Here is a 17,225-nt window from a genome sequence, read left to right on the forward strand (position 1 = left end):
CCTCCTGGAGAGGAAAGCACCCGTGATTAATTAGATGGTCACATATAAGACACTCAGCTCTGAGGGCTGGCGAGAATACTATTGTACAGCCCTGCACATGGCAGGCAAAGCAGTATCTCTCTGGGAAAAACGCACAGCCACCCACTACACGGAGGAGTTAAGAAGTATTTTCAAAAAGACTCCATCCTTCACATTTTCACTTTCTTCACCACAGTAAGCATTCCAGACAGATTTGCATTTCTCTCAAAATAACCCTGCTCTTCAAACCCACAAGTGACAGCATTGTTTCTTATTTCAGCATACTTTGCCTGTAATTTAAACAAAATATAATCATTTTCAACGCCCCATTAATTTAAAAAAATTCTGTTTAATCTGTGACATTCAGCAGATCCTAAGGACAGGAAGTCCCACCTCCACATGTGCCCATTGACGAGCAGAAGGGGGAAAAACAGCTGATAGGTGTGTGTGCGTGTGTGTGTTTGTGTGTGCATGTGTATATACATCTGTTACATCTGTACATGCATGCATGCATGTATGTATGTATGCATGTAAAAACTAGTGCACTAATACACTGTTACAATCTTATACATAGTACAACCAGCACAATCTTAAACACGGTACAATCAGTATAATCACCACAATATAAGCAGGTCAGACCACAGAGAGACAGTAAAACTCTTGAAAAGAAAAGAACATGAGATGAGGATTTAGCTAAAGCTGCCAGGGTCACCTCAGTTCTGTTGGCTGATTAAATGATACTGGTAGAATAGCACAGCCACACTTCATAGGGAATAGAGAAGTCTACATTTGCAAACACGGTCTACATTTGAAGCACTGTAGTCATTATCTTGTGTGTAAGGTGAATACAAAAAAAAAACTACAAGCCCAAAACCTCACTCTACAATGCCCACAGATATCCTTTATGCAATAAAGGTAGTCATGATGGCTCCTGTAAATTACAATTCAATATCAGCTTTGAACTGGTCAGCAACCAATCCTGGAACTCAGTTGTAATTGTTAGAAGTGAACACACAGTGAATGCTGACAGATCATAGTCAAAAGCATCTCAAACAAAAGTGGGATCAAAGAATTGTGCACAATGAAGAGAAGGCTCTGATCTCCTTTAATACTGAAAGTAGAATCATTAATGAAGAGCAATGTCCCTCTGGATCAATAAAGCCTATTTACAGTAAGAACCATGCAGCTGTAGGTCAGAGCGGCTACCTCCAGGGTGGTTGTTTCCACTTACTGTAGTCTGTCTAAAGTACTTATGAACATGACAAAGCATAGCAGTTGGGTGGGTACAGTTACCTTCAGTATCTAGTTACCCATATAACAAACAGAAAGTTTATAAGGTATGCAATTGTATGCCAATTGTGTTGTAACCTGATTTTAAGTATTTAGGTATATCAGGTTCACATACATTACAAAAACATTATATAAGCAGCGACATTTAGACTACTGGCAGTGTATCGAATCACTAGTTAGGTAACAGACTGCCTTAATTATTTAGCGATTGTTGGCTAAGTCAGAAAAATACACTATGCAAATAATCATTGAGGAGAGCATCAAAACCATGATTATAGGTGCTGAGTTATAGTATCTGGAAAGTTAATAAATGAAATAAACTGGCAACACAATCAAGAGCATTTAGACATGCAGTTGAACAAGTGACACAAATATGAAAGCATTTTAGTGATTATTTGATAGGAATGGTTAGACATGGACATTGACACATTCTGTGAAACAACTATCTGATGCACTGTACCGTAACATTTATAGTTTATGGGAATTTCCAATGGTGGAATCTGGACGAATAGGAAATGGAACAGCTCCACCATACCTCCAATACATTTCAAACCATTCTACCCCCAGGCAGATCTCTCTGTTCCACAACCTTGAGACACCTGGCTATCCTCCCCCCGCAGGGTCACTTCTTACAGTCCTAATTCCTGTCTGTCCGATACAAACAACAATCTTTCCACAGAGACCAGGACAGTAGTGTCATTGACTGCATCTTGGTTCCCCTGCCAAAAACAACATTTTTGTTGTTTTTTTATGGTTTTATTTTGTTCTTTGCTTTTCATGAATTGAATCTGTATGCATTCAGGATTTGTGTTTTTTTTTTGGTTAGCATAGTTAATTTGCATTAGAGCTTTAGTGATTTTTCACATGCTGTATACCCACTGGCCTGGGTGCATTTCTTGGCACTATTGTTCATATAAATGAGATGTACTTCTGGTCTCATACATTGTAAGTCATTTTGGATCAGAGCATTTGTTAAATAAATGCAATCTCATTAATGTTACAACAAATGGCTTTAAAACCAGTGAATGGGACCTGTTGAACTCAACCTCGACTTCACAGGCATAGGTGAAGCAAAAGTTGAAACTTGACAATATTTTGGTATCAGCAACAAATACATTGGATTATCCTGTAGCTTATATAGATTCAGTGTGGAGAGCAAAAAGGAAGAGAGACATTCAGAAAGATAGCTTCACAGAACAGCCCATTTCAGGTTCATTTGTGCAAGGTCAGTGTAATGGAGCCTCCTGGTCTACAAAACACAAAATCAGCACAAATCATCTGCAAAAATCCCCCGGTCAGATGCAAATTCTCCCTTCATAAAGCCCATCACGATTCCCCGTTCTAATCAAATTAAATGACTGAAATGAGCTTTAAAGTATAAAGTGATGTCCGCTAATGAGAAAAGGAGACTTTCGCTTCCTCTTTATACTTTTCCTTTGTCAGAGATATGACAGCAGGACTGCCTCGGCCTTAATAAAATTGAGGTCCTTTCATCTCAGAAAAAAAGAGACCAACCTATCATCGTTCTGTCAGGCGCCCCGCTTTGTACTCTGCCAGACTACAAATGTCCCCTGCCACTTAAATACCATCTGCTGGCACATCACACGAGAGGCTCCTCACGTACCACGTTCAGCCTCCGCTATCATTTACTGCGGCACAGAATGCCAGTGTTTGTTGCCTTCTAGCCCACTGCTCGCTGCTTCACAAGTGTCTTCTCTGATGAAACACATTAAAGAAGAAGTCATTTTGAGCACTGCACTGCCCGACAGTAAATGGACGGGTGATAAAACCACTTAAAACTATAACTATATAGCTTTTAAGTGGTTTTTCTATGAAAACCCTCAGGTGGCCTGACCTCAAAATCCATTACGCTGATTCACAGATTTGCATTTGACTGATTTTCGAATGATTGGCGATGCTGATGTTATACAGATGCATCAGTTTGATTCTCCTCAGATACTTTATAAGGATATCCTTATATTTTATGAGGAGAGCAAAGACAGTGACGGAAGGGGGGTAGTTAAGCATCTGGGCTTCTTACCAGACCCTTGCAGGCCCTTTTGCAGTGCTTAATTTGTGCCACAACAAGATGGAGCTCAGCTCCCGCACCTCTGAAATTTAGGTTTTCTGCACACAGGACCTCTGAGCTATAGACAGGCACCTCATATCTCAATATGTACAGTACATAGTCTAAAAATATGTTTTGTCCCACTGGTATATGTTGAGGTTCACAATCGGCTCATTCACATAATTGATACTTTGTACTAATTTACCATATTATTTGTTTAAAAATGTGTTTTGTCATACATTTGATGTCACAATTGAATGCCCAAGTACACCTGCCCCCCTCACATGCCCTACGTTTCCTATCACTTTAAGTTTCTCACAACTTCTGATTTGCAAATTCAGTGTGGACCAGAGGGAAACCCCACAAAGCAAGATTGAGGAGTTAGAGTAGGACTATCTTCTGAAAATATTTTCAATTGGATAACATTTGATCCAAAATGATTGGATGAAAGCCAGAGTTATTCTAATATACTTACTAAGTTAGCCTGCTTATTAATCCCTCTTTGTGATCTGAACTCAATCAAGCATTTGTTGAACATTCCTGAAGACTGTACGAGGAAGCATTTTCTACTTCCTTCAATGACAAATAAGCTGATTGGCTTTGTCGTTAAAAAGTGGCGTCATATTCCTCCAACAAATTTCAAGTCACCTGTAGACATATGGTGGTCCAATACCCAAATAAGTGGTAGGTGTTTCCATTTTTATTTAACTACCTGCATATTTCAGTTATGTCATCTATTTAAATCAGTCTGTACAATGATATAAGACTGCATGGGAAATGTAATCATTATAATGCCATGTGATGCTGCTATTGGAATGCACTCATGCACTGATCTGAGTGCATTCCAATAGCATCATCACATGGCATTATAATGAATTCTAATATCAGTCTACCTGACAGGCATTTCCCCATTTCTTTCAATTCTGCAAGCATCATGTACTTGCTGGTTTACTGTCCCCAGGTGTACAAGAAAATAATATTCACCTCTGCACTTGCCAATATTCCCATTGGATCTTACAGTAAATCCATTAGAAGATGTTCTTTTGTGTGTCCCTGTGTGTGAGTAAGGATTCTTAGTTATTCTGCATGAATAGTGGGAGTGGTGCTATACATTCAGATCATAATGGAGTAATAAGACCCTGCCCTCTCATTATAATGAAGAACCCAACACCAGCCCCCAGTCATAGCCATTTGTGTGTAAATCGGCACTGTAATGATCTCTCAATAACAGTCAGGACAGCCCAGTCACTGTCTGTCTTCCGCTACAGACCAAAAACACAGCTGTTCAAGCCACATGCTCAGAACCCAGAGCTCTGAGCATTTATCCTAGATTGAATACTATTAAGCAGAATGTAACACTGAATCCTCAAACACATTGGCTAGAAATATGCCCTCAAGCTTTGTCTTGCACATACTATGACAATTGACTTAATGTTGTAAATTTATGGAATGATTCCTACTATTGGCTGAAATACTGATAGCTGGTATCATATATGTTATTTGCCTAACTTTTTAATGGACTTGTGCAAGTCACTCTGAAAAGGAGCATTGGTTAAATGCCTGGATGTAAAACGTACTCTGACAATTGTTTCAATTTTAACATATTTTTGGGAAACCACATATATTTCTGAGACAAGTATCATCATCTTCGCGCTGTTCTATTCGATCTGATGTTAGAAATATCTTACTGCTGAGGGGCTTTGCATTTGTTCCTGAACATAAGTGTACTTTTGATGGTTTGTTACAAAAATATAAATCAAATACCAAAATGCACATGCATTGTGTGGTGCAGAAAAAAGAGCAATAATTGGCATACCAACAGTCACCACTCTTTAAGGGTCACTGAGCGCTCCACTAGACGCCTTGCTAGCCAGGCCTGGTCAACATTTTTATACGTTACCCTATGCATGCTGGGATTTGATCTGCTTAATTAATTGATTAATTTATTTAGCCTTGCCTGTGTGGTACAGGAGCATCGGAATGATTTGGGAAGTAGGGTGTCCAAACATGGAGAAAAATTACTTCTGATGAATTGTGGAATGTGTTTTACGTTATTTGTCTGTTCATGACGCAGACGGAGTCAACTCTTAATGTTGCACCATGGCTCCTTAGACCCCCTATGGACAACCTTTTTTTCTCCGTATTTCACTTTAAATAATGTTATAGATAAAGGTGTGTAAAGATAGTTTATCTATCTAGTGGTACTTGCTTTAGCTGCAATACGGATGGTTTTTTGCAAGGTTAACATTATAGTTATTGATTAATTATTAATGAGTCTGCATGGGCCTGATACTGCATTTTTGTATTCCTGGGAGTTACACAGATGTTCTCCCCTACTGTACGTTGCTCTGGAAAAGAGTACCTGCTAAAGGATTGTAATGTATTAATTTATAATGCTGTTGTGAAAGGAAAGGAAAATGTAAAGTTTCTACTCTATTCCATTCTATTGGTTACCATTCTATTCTAGACTATTATATTCAATTTCTTCTGATTTACATGTACACTCCATAAATCTGGATGTTTGTTTTAAATAACCCCTATCTGCAACAATGTGGGTCCAGGGAGGAGCCTCTTCCAGACAGCAGAGGTAAGCCATCAGCCATGAAAGACACACTCCAATGCACACTGCAGCTGCGGACCTGAACCCAACACTCGACTGACCCACTTTAGACGTTTCTAGAATACAAGAAGGGCTTTTCCAGCCCACGAAGGAAAAGCACCTCATCCCCTCCCCATTGCCACGATAAAGGAGGGGAAGCACAGAGGCTCAGGGGGGAATTCTATACATTTACATGGCTATATAATTTAAACGGCGCATCTCAAAGTCAGAAGCCTGATGCATTATTCAGCATGCTATTAATTTGCAGATAATGGGCATTTGATGAAATTTTAAATTAGAGATTAGGTCAATATTTTTAAAAATCAATATGTTCATTTTCTTTATCCAGGGAAGAGAAAGAAGGAGCATGTGACTTTAATACAGAGTGAACACGGTCGTAAACTTGCTATTAACCCAATGTTATGGCTGTCAGAGTACCCAGGCTTCTCTAATCCAATCATACTGGAGGAAGCCCTGCTTTGCATTCCAGGTCATATTCCTTCTTCATGTGCTGCACCTTGTGTGGTTAGGTTCTCCATGAATAAATTATAAGTGAAGATGAAAGGAAAAAGTGAGGGAGGAAGCAGTGGAAAAAAGGGTATATTCTCAAGGGCAAAAGTGCTCTTGTCTAAGGCTGTATTCCAACCTGGAAAGAAAACTGGAATTCCTCACTTTTGCCGAGAAACCTGCAGGGCCAAGTTTAACTGAGTCAATGAGGAATTTGTCTAATGATTTAATGTAGAGGACAATTAGGAGTCCGTCACTGTTTGTAGCATTCCATTCCATCAAAACACTCGACTGGACACAACATTTAACACCTCATTAACTTGTGCTAAGCGCCAGACAAAGATATCATCCAGTTGTGCCAAAATTCCCTTCTTACTGTATATCTACTGCTGGGTCTCAATAAATATTCAAGATATAATACCATAAACTCAGATTTTTGCTCAGGATAAAGTCCAGTGTTAATTTAACTCAAAATGTGAGTCCATTAGAGACTATGCCTACTCTGCAAGTGTTGATTTAACACTTAACATACTGTGTGGGAATTAAATTAGAGCTTGTCTTGCTTGCCGGCACATATGGAATTATCATATTTCACACATTTAACAAAATTTATCTGGCTGGGGTAGGAAATTCCATTCCTTAAATACTTAATCTAAGTCATTCATGTGCTGGAGAAGCCGTACACCTGGTTACTAAATCCAAAACTGCTGATTGTGAAAGGAACTACAAAACTCCATAAAGGTCACAGCCCTAATATACACCCTACTATCACTGTCTACTGCACTCTGCACTTTTTAATGAATAAATGTATTTGCCATTTTATTACCACTGTAAGAGCCCACATACTGTCTGAGAGTACAGATGTAGTTCTCAGAACTCTAGTGCTCATCTCCCTTTGATAAACAACTATCTGGGATACATGAATTCTCTGTGCTAAAATCTAGTGGTATCTGAGCACACTGCCTTTGTCCATGAAAAGCTCTTGACACTGATCAAGATAATGGCTGCATACAAACTAGAAAAGCAAAATCAGGGACTGGTCATCTGGATTGAGGATGACCTTCAACCTTTTTGCATCATTGCTGTAGACCTCTGTTGTTTTAATGATGGTTGGCTTTCAAAAACACTTTAGGGATAAATTAGCCAAAAAAAGTTTTACTGCATGAAAGTTCTTGAGAAATTTCCATTCTGAAGGTTTTCCTAAGGAAAAGAAAAAAATCTTCAGCTGAGCTGCTTGAGGGTGAAAGAATAAGGTTGAATTTTCTCAACTGTGATTGATGGGATAACCTGCAAGGACACACACACACACACACACACATATATATATATATATATGGCCGTGCAGGCCCTCTCCAGAGCGACATAATCAAACAAAGATCTACCTGATGCAAGAAAAACTAAAAAAAATAACTAATCAATATGCAGAATAGATGTCACAGACATGAAATGGCTTCATTATGACTGCCCAAAGGACCTTTAATGTTTATAGCGTTTTGACAAAATGCCCAGAGCACTTGGGTGCATTAGCATGAAACAAAAACCATATGATTTCATTAGCACTGGGATCAATCAAGTTGTGTGATAAAGAGGCCATCTCTGAAATTAAGGGCATGGTGCCTCATGCTATTTAAAGGCTAAGGCCCAGATTCAATCTAACTGTCATATTATATAAAAATGGACTCTAAATAATGCCTAAATTAATGCTACATTCAGTGTTATGGTGTTACAACAATGGTCAAAAGCTGCAGCACGCTCTCATGACTGGTTATACCAGGTATTATGTCATGCTTACAGCAGCAGCATTATGTCAGTCTTATGGCATATAGGTTAAATAAAAGGTTACCATTTAAATATAGAAATACCTTACAACCCATTCTTCTTTCTTAGTACTTACAGCATATGAACATTCTTTGCTGTGGGCATTTTGAAGATAGTTCCCAGTTGGTCTTGATAGCCAGTTCAAATCACAGAAGACATTCTGAATCTCATGAGAATGTAAAAACTTAATGAGCTAATACCCAAAAGGCTCTTTACCACAAATAGCATGAAATAAGCTTGAGTGCTGGACTCCAAAGCATTTACCCTGTTCTATAATTATCTATTTATCACCTATAAACCAGGACAAATAATCACTTTCATTTTTATCTTTGAAAAGTCTCATATTCATTTCATCACTGAATTTAGGGCATGACACGTACATTTCATTGGGTTAAGGTTTCTAAAGGTACAGTCCCTTACAAAAAAATTGAACATTCAAAATCCACATGTGAACGAACCACATGTGAACACCTAACATGTGAACTATAAAAAGAAAACACTTAAAAGATGAATGGGGAAAAGGTACTCTATGCTACTTCAAGTCACATGATTTGTTTTCACGTGTGCATTTTCATTCACATGTGAAAATGTAAAATTCACATGCGAAATTGTGATTTCCACAATTTTAAAAAGCAAATTTCACATGTGATTTTTTTGTATGGGGTGACAGTCACTGACGCTGTATATTCTGAGAGCTCAAGACAGCTATATGTTAGTTGGCTTTACTAAAATGGACATTGCAAATGGGAGCTGTCAGGAGATTGCAGGGATACTTCATCTCCCCAGTTTTGTGACATCTTTCGCTTCTTTCACTCACAATGTATTTATGTTAGAGTCTTCACACAAATAAAACATCTCTTACAGTTGCCAAATTATGCTGCCTGTCAAGCAGTACTTGTACTGTGATAACTGAATTTTAGAGTCATCTATTCACTTGAAAAGCATACATATGTTTTCATTTCCAGAATTTCCATATACAGCATGCATGCACACAATTATACACATTAAACAAAAACTGAAACACAATCACACCAATTATATTAAATTAAAAGCTTAGTGAATATGAGATTTTCAAATATCAAAAAGTATCATGAGACACAGAAAGGCGATTATGATGCTGTTGTGTTGTGCTGAACATCTGTATTTCCTTCTTTGAACAGGTTATACACAGGGCACTGGAAGAAGGGAGACGTATTCATCCAACTGGTGGCAGGAGCCCAAAACAACAACATGCATGGTCTACATGAACAAAAACGTTGACAATATATATCTCAACAGGTAGATATACAGTCTGTACATTCTATGTAAGCCTAAACATAAACAAAGATAAACTTTTAATTGCTTAGCAAGCAATAGTTTCAGGAAGCATCACTCCTGCAACAAGTTAAACACCTGCTGCCACACTCAGCCACGGATTTTCCTGTGAATTCGCATAAATGAATCAGTTTTCAATAATGTGCCCTGCAATGTGCTTACATGAATCAGAAAAAACAAAACAAAACAAGAACACACATATTAAATAGCTTATCAACAAACTCGTGCGATTAACACAATGACCTTCACAAAACACATATGTTTCACACAATTTACTCATATAAGCAATAAATAGATAAATAAATAGCGTGTACCTGGAAGACGGGCATTCCAGGGAAAATATTTATAATGTACCGTAAATAATGCTTGTTGTCTGTCTAGAGCTAACGTATGTGATTCGTCTGTGCTTAATATTGATCTATACCGGTTCTGCCAAAGAAGTAAGACAATCTGCACGTTCTTCCAAATGTTGCAAAAACATAATTTAGAACGTCACCGCAAATAAACATCTTGCACCACAACATTCATGTGAACTGCAACAACCAAACACGAGTTTCCGGTAATTGTGAACCCTTCCAACAAGATTTTTTATTTATTTATTTTTTCCCCAAAGAAAGACTAAACTAGTTCATAATATAGCCTTTCTATCTTGAACGTATGTCTGATTTGCAGTACTGAATTTTTAATGAGTTCTATACAAAAAATGTTCCATCTAGCCTACATATTCATTTAGGCTACGTACGTAGCGTTTATATCTAAAAGAACAACTAGTGCACACAGTGTAAAAACAAAGAATGCATGTCAAAAGTAAACCACAACGATGCATTTGTAATGTGTTTTTCAGGAATGACACAGAAATTGATATCCCACTAATTAAGTAACGGGTTTGTTTCTACCGGGAGGCGTTAATGTTGTATTGTGCCAAGTAGGCTAGTGTGCAACCAAGATTCCCACACCTTGTCTCCGAAGTCTTCTTTTCCTGAGCCCGAAGATTCTCACTTTGGAGAAGATATCGACCAGGTTTCCATTGCAGAGTCCCTTGTTCTTGCTCGGGCTTTTCCGCCTCCTATGTGTGGACGGCCGGTCTATGTGCTGCTCCCGAGCCTGTCTTTTTTGCCGGATTAAACCGCTGGCAATCGCCGCTGCCATGTCTTAATAAACAAAACTGATATCCTCCTTTCACAAAGCACTGACGACATAAATAACCTCCTTCTGCATATGCAGTTTACTACTGTCCCATGCTTGTGCCTAAAATATTTTTGATCTATCAGCAATAAAAACTGATATTAGCACAGCAAGTCCAAAAACGACATTTTAAAATCGGCATCAAGCTGTGCGCTGTCATTCTTGAACGGCACTGTTGAAGAGACTATACAGAATTGTCACTGTTGCCGTGTAACAAAGGATAAACCCCTTACTACTGCTACTGTGACCCAAACTTATAAGGAATGGGATTTTTGTATTTACGACATGTTTTCTGTTTGCAAAGAAAAACGTCTAAATTTCACCTTTCCATCTGTTTGAAATCACTTTATTAATATTCTCTCTCCTAGTTGTCGGAAATGCAGTAAAATTCAGAACGCTGGACAGCGATTTCCACCCCTGGGTGAGCAGTCAAACAGCAACAAAAACAGAAGATTTTCCGGTAAATATTACTCGTGAAGGACGTCCGCCCGTCTCCCAGGTGGGACTGTGCGATTACGGTGTTTAGACTCACATATTCACCAAGTTTATAAGCCATCTGCTTTACTTCTCTTAAAATGGACGATTGTCGTCGAAGCTTCATTTCCCGAAGTGTCCATTTTGAGGAGTGGCATGTAAAATAATAGGCTATGTAGAACACTGACACGATTTAGAACTTCATAAAATATTATGCGCTTATTTACGCTCCAAAAACTTATCCGAATGGATGCCAGGCGCACATTCAAAGCATCTTCTCTTCATATTCCATTTAGTGAAGAGCAGAAAGATTTCCTTTTGAGTGTATACAGTTTCTTGTTTTTCAGTAAAAAGCGTGCCGATTGTATAACAATTGGGAAAATGTAACTAAAGCTGAGCTGGGACCTTACATGATGACGTCTGTCTGGTGTGCCAACTGAATACAAACAAATAAACTCAAGAGACTTCCAGCAGCGTTGAAAACAAAGCGACTTACGGCATTTTCATTAAAACCGCTCAGACCAAAAGTAATCAAAACGTCGCTGTAAAGAAAGGAGTTGGGTATCTACCGCGTGTATTCAATTCCATGCGCACACATCTTTTTCCTGTATTCCCGAGATCCGCGCCAGAAGAAAACACAAAGGCGTGATAGCTTTCTGTTTTTCCCCACTGGTCAAAGCATCCTGAATATCAACAAGTCTTATAGTATTGCGCCTGATCAGAACAGAGAAAGCTCGTGCTTCGTAAGCTCACAATCAAACCCCATTGCTTCAAGGAAAGCACCGTGGTTTGACTGTTGCTATGAGCTGGTAGTAAAATGTAACACTTGTAATGCTGCTTCGGCTGAACAGGAACTAACGCCCCCGCTCAAACGTGATAGGAGACGAGTATTGAGAGCCTTTAGCACCCAAAGGCGTTGTTAAGGACGCCAAACAATATGTTAAGAGTTCTGATGGCAGCCTACTCATTAGTACTAGAACGACTAGTTAAGCGTCGAAAACGCAGCTCTGGGTACATTTCTGATCATGTCATGATTTTACGGCTTTTTCATTTATGATACAATTCATTATTATATGTACTAATAACACTGAGACAGAGAGAGAGAGAGAGAGAGAGCACTGCAACAACCGGACATCCACATTAAAAGGATTCCTGTGCTACACAGTCCAGGTTAAATATCTTACTGTGTCCTAGTTCTGGGAAAGTTATAGCAATTGACACCTTGAACTCACTCGCATGGGTGGAAGCAATGATTTCAGCACCACGGCCAGTGCCACGAAATATAAGGCACATGCACGCTCGAGACAGCAAATTAATCCAGCACACACTAACTACGTTAGCACATTATCTATGAGCTCAAACCTTTTTTTTTTTTTTTTTTGCATTTTTACATCACATATTTATTATTTTAATTATAACGAATATTAAGAATCCGAGACAGTGCTAGGTATTAGTAATAAAAGAAAATTACGGTGGTGTCGTCTTCTGCAGGGGGTAAAAGGGGTATGTTCTCATTTGAATGAGGAGTATTTGAGGAGCTCGATCGGCTACACAAACGCAAGAGAGCCATCTGCTGTTGGTCCCCATAATGCATTATCTTGCTCTGCTTTGGGACTATGGAATTTGTTGTCAACATCGCATTGCCATGCTTCCTTTTCTTCCAAAATCCTTAACCACAACTATTATTGACCCTAAGTAAATAAGTCGCGAAAATAATAATACCCAACATTTCTTTTCGTGTTGACCATTTTTTTTTCTTTCCCCGTATCACGATAAACAGTTAAACAAACAGCCTATTGTGGGAACTAGAGGCATTTTATACTGTCGTTGTCGTGTAATTTACGACACATTTGTGAAAGTCTAATTTAGCTTCTAGCCTAAGTTATATATTCAGTTAATTAATCATAATCAGTCTTTTTTATGATACAGACATGGAAAGTTGGTGACCCACGACGTACAGCCACAGTCTCTCCAAATAAATTGTTTTCCCAGATATTTCTGAATTTTGAAAAGAGCCGCCCTTCAGTACATAGACGCCAGTCTGGAAAGAGGTCGGCTGGAACTGTGCAGTAATTTTACTTTCCAGCAGCGGACGCTGTCCCCTCCACGACGACTTCAGGCACCGTGGTTCGCACATTGACCAAAATGAGATAATTCTGAGAGACTATTTATGCATCTCAGCAATATCGGTTTGTTTTAAATCTTCCAGTATTGCACACATGGTTTTTAATTACTAAATGTTCAATAATAAATCACTTGTTGCAGTTGCGATTATGAGTTAGTGCTTTGTAAGTGTTCGAGCTGGACAAGCATAGCAAAACTACATCTAGTCTTTATTTTACTTTAATCAAATTCTGTTGCACTGAGTGATTAATCGGACATACTGTATGTAATTGATTCTGCTTGCCAATGATTGAATGACAAATAAATTATAAGCAATTTTACTCACAGTTTCAGGATCAATGCCTTAAAACTGTGTTGATATTCAATAAACTGTAACCCGCATGAAAAATTATGCGTATAATTACATGAATAAGACAAGGGTTGGGAGTCCATTTAAATTTCACCTCATGAAATGCAAGGAGATTCTATTCATGAACTCAAAAAAACCTAATGTTCTGATTCTTTTCTTAAATTCATGAAATGGGTATCAGTTGAAGTGAGAAAAAAAAAAAACCTTACACACTTATACGTAGTAACTCATTTAAAATTAAGTAGCTGTATTTGCTTTTGCCCTCCCTGAGCATTCATCTTCTGCAGGTCCATACTTTTGTGCTCAGATGCAATTAGAAAGTTTCAGATTGTATGTATGGGCTGGCTGATGTTGTTGCCAAAGGGTATTTGACATTTATGATCACTTTCAAATACAAACAACAACCTAATTAAAAATACGTTTTTTCTTGGCTTTGGTGATTCAGATGTGGTTTCTGCCTTTTCCCAATTATCATTTGTTCTGTGATCAATGAGAAGCACAAAAAGCATTAGCATTAAATTCCACTGGTAAAATATCCCAAACATTTTGAGAAAAACATATGCTATTTCCAGAAGTCAGCTTCATAAATTGTTTTAATTGTACATTAGAACACAAAGCAGGAAGCACATACCTATCAAAATGCCGATAGGCATTCAACCAGGTTTCTTGCAGTTGTCAGCTTGTGGTTTTGTTACATATCTGAACAGGATTGAAGTACTGATTCAAGCATCGACAAACTGATATTTGCTATTCAGACATCTTTTTATGGGCAGTGAGCTCCATAATGCATGGGACAAAGACACATTTTTCTTTATTTGGCTCTCTCCTGCATAATTTTACATTTGTAATCAAACAGTTTACCTGTGGTCAAAGTACATATTCTCAGCGTTAAATAAATAAAAACATTTTGGCTTCACCATGTAGAAATTACAGCACTTTTTATAGACAGACCCTTCAATTCAGGGCACTATAATGTATGAGACAAATGGCTTTACAGGTGTTTCTGATTAGTCAGGTATGTCCAATTGTTTCCTTAGTTCAGGCTTTCAGTGTCTCGTCTTGATTCTAGCCTTTTGATTGCCTTCACAGTCTGTTATTGAAGTGGAGGAACAGAGTTGTGCCAAGGAAAGTCAAGAAAGCCATTATGAGGCTGAGACATAAGAAAAACAGTTAGGCTTACTAAAATCAACTTTTTGGAACATTATTACAAACAAAGAGAGCACTGGTGAGCTCAGTAATTGCAAAGGGCCTTATAGGCCACAAAAAACCTCCTACAGTTGATGATCAAAGACTTTTCACCACAATGAAGCAAAACCACCCCCTGTCAGACACATCAGAAGCACTCTTCAGGACGCAGGCGTGGATGTGTCAGTGACTACTGTCTACAGAAGACATTAGGAACAGAACTACAGAGGCTACACTGCAAAATGCAAACCACTAGTTAGCTGTAAAATCAGGTATCAGAGTGCTGGCAAAAGCAAAGTGTAGAGGCCAAAAGAAACTGCCTAAGATCCAAAACACACCCCCTCATCTCATCTGTGAAACATGCGGTGGGTAAGTTATGGTTTGGACATGTATGCCTGCCACGGGGAATGGTTCACTCATCTACGTTGATGATCTAACTGCTGACAGAAGCAGCAAAACTAATTCTGAAATGCACAGCATCAAAGCAAATTTAATAAAACAAAAGAGTAAAGCTGTTTAAAGGAAATTGCCACTTTAAAAAGTCAGGAAACAGCAGGGAAGTCTATCAAAGTAGTGAAATGCCATTGAGCCCCAGTAACATCTACTGTGCAGTGATGAATTGGACTGGGCACATTCAGTAATGGCACATCTAGGTCATAAATTGTGACTGATGGAATCTGATTAAAACCATTTTTCATACCAATCCATTCTCACTCTATAGCGATTCTTCAGCAACGATGAAACATCATTACCACCATCTATACTACTGAGAGCTATGGGCATTGCTGCTTTTAACTCTGACCAGCTTATGATCAGTTGGAGAACAGTTCCTTTGATCACTTCACTGCCAAAAACATGTGTACTACAAACTAGGACCGCTTGAGTGTGATCCCAATGGGCCGCAACCTAACAGGCTTCCAGACTCTCCGTAAATCACAAACACTCCTATAACTGAAGAAGACTGGACTGATTTGATCTAGAAAAATACTTCACATGTAGTGTTGTCTCAAAAAGTATTGTGCAACAGTTCTATTTATGCTTTAATCATTAAGCAGGCCCAGTGCAATTGACACAGCCTGCACTTTTAAGTGCAATCCACGCATGCAGCTGAATAAATGTTAAAGCAACTAAAAAACATTGTTCAAGAGTACCGTGGTAGTGTTCTACCGGGAATTAGAACCGGCAACCTCTGCATTACCAGCCTACTTCCTTTTGGATCCTTAAATCTTAAAATCTTAAAGGAGTCACGCTCTAAATCTGATGTTTTATGTTCTCAATGAAATGATTAGTCGCAAAGTGACTAAGTACCAAAGTTAAATAGATGCCAGCAGACATTGTGCCCTCTAGGACCGTTACGGAGCTAGAAAGATTATGGAACAGAGCAGCTGTCCGCAGGTTTATATCATCCGAATAGATGACAGAAGCCAGAGCGGACACAGATTAGCACACACCGTACAGTGAGATGAGCTGCTCTTAATGCCGCCATCTCTCACACGGCCAATCTAATGGCCACAGCGAACTGTCCTCCCCCAGGGAGGGGCCTCTGGGCCTGCCCCATGCCCAGCTCCAAGCTACACGCCTAATACCCCTCCATGTACATCTCACGTCCTTCTCAAGCCCGTATCACATCTGTCTAATTCCCTTGTTTAATGTTCAGCACTCTGAATACAGAGCACAAGTTCATCAACGGTTAAACCTCTTCATTCATCCAACATGTAAAATTGATTTATTTCATTTAATTTGTTAGCTATTATCAAAGGTATCAATTTTCAATTAAATGGCCAGATTTTCTGATGACAGACTAACCTACCTGATCAACCTTTATCAAAATGTATTACTCACTACCAGATTGAAATGAAGAGATTTAACAAGTTACTACAAATATTCAACAAGTATTGTTCCTCCCAAGACAATCTTAAGAAAACCAAGGTCAAAAGTTAAAAAAACAAAGACAGCGGAATATTCCAAAATGACTTGGGATGAAATGTAAAAATGCCAAATGAGACCGAGAATGTAAGATCCCGTGTAAAACCGAACCCCCCAGAAAAACAGATGTTATCATGTCAAATATAGGCCTACAGTTTATGTCAAGGGGGAGGGACACCCTCTCTTCTCCTGGCCCATGCATACTTAATGAATGATCAGGGGAGGATGCTTGGCCTGATTGGGTGAGGCCATGTTAAGGTGTGGAAGGAGGCCAGATAAGGACTAGTTTACCTAAAAGCTGAAAGATTTACTTATTAAAGTGGCCTTACGAAAGCAGGGCTAAGCACCATGAGCAAAACAGGCAGCAT

At 38.8% G+C, this 17,225-nt stretch overlaps 1 protein-coding gene across 2 annotated transcripts in view; it reads right to left on the reverse strand.

Annotated features, from left to right (window-relative positions):
• LOC118223573 (fibroblast growth factor 14-like) overlaps nucleotides 1-17,225 on the reverse strand; it is a 141,422-nt gene that overhangs the window by 37,157 nt on the left and 87,040 nt on the right. The window contains exon 1 of one of the 2 annotated variants that reach the window (XM_035410278.1): nucleotides 10,571-12,292. The exons of the other annotated variant lie outside the window; for it this stretch is intronic. Coding sequence (XP_035266169.1) covers nucleotides 10,571-10,763 — 193 coding nt within the window. The 5' untranslated portion in view covers nucleotides 10,764-12,292. Of the gene's footprint in view, nucleotides 1-10,570; nucleotides 12,293-17,225 lie in introns of those variants that run through there. 2 annotated transcript variants of the gene reach the window in all.

Source organism: Anguilla anguilla, chromosome 3 (assembly GCF_013347855.1).
Source record: "Anguilla anguilla isolate fAngAng1 chromosome 3, fAngAng1.pri, whole genome shotgun sequence".
Taxonomy (NCBI): Eukaryota; Metazoa; Chordata; class Actinopteri; order Anguilliformes; family Anguillidae; genus Anguilla; species Anguilla anguilla.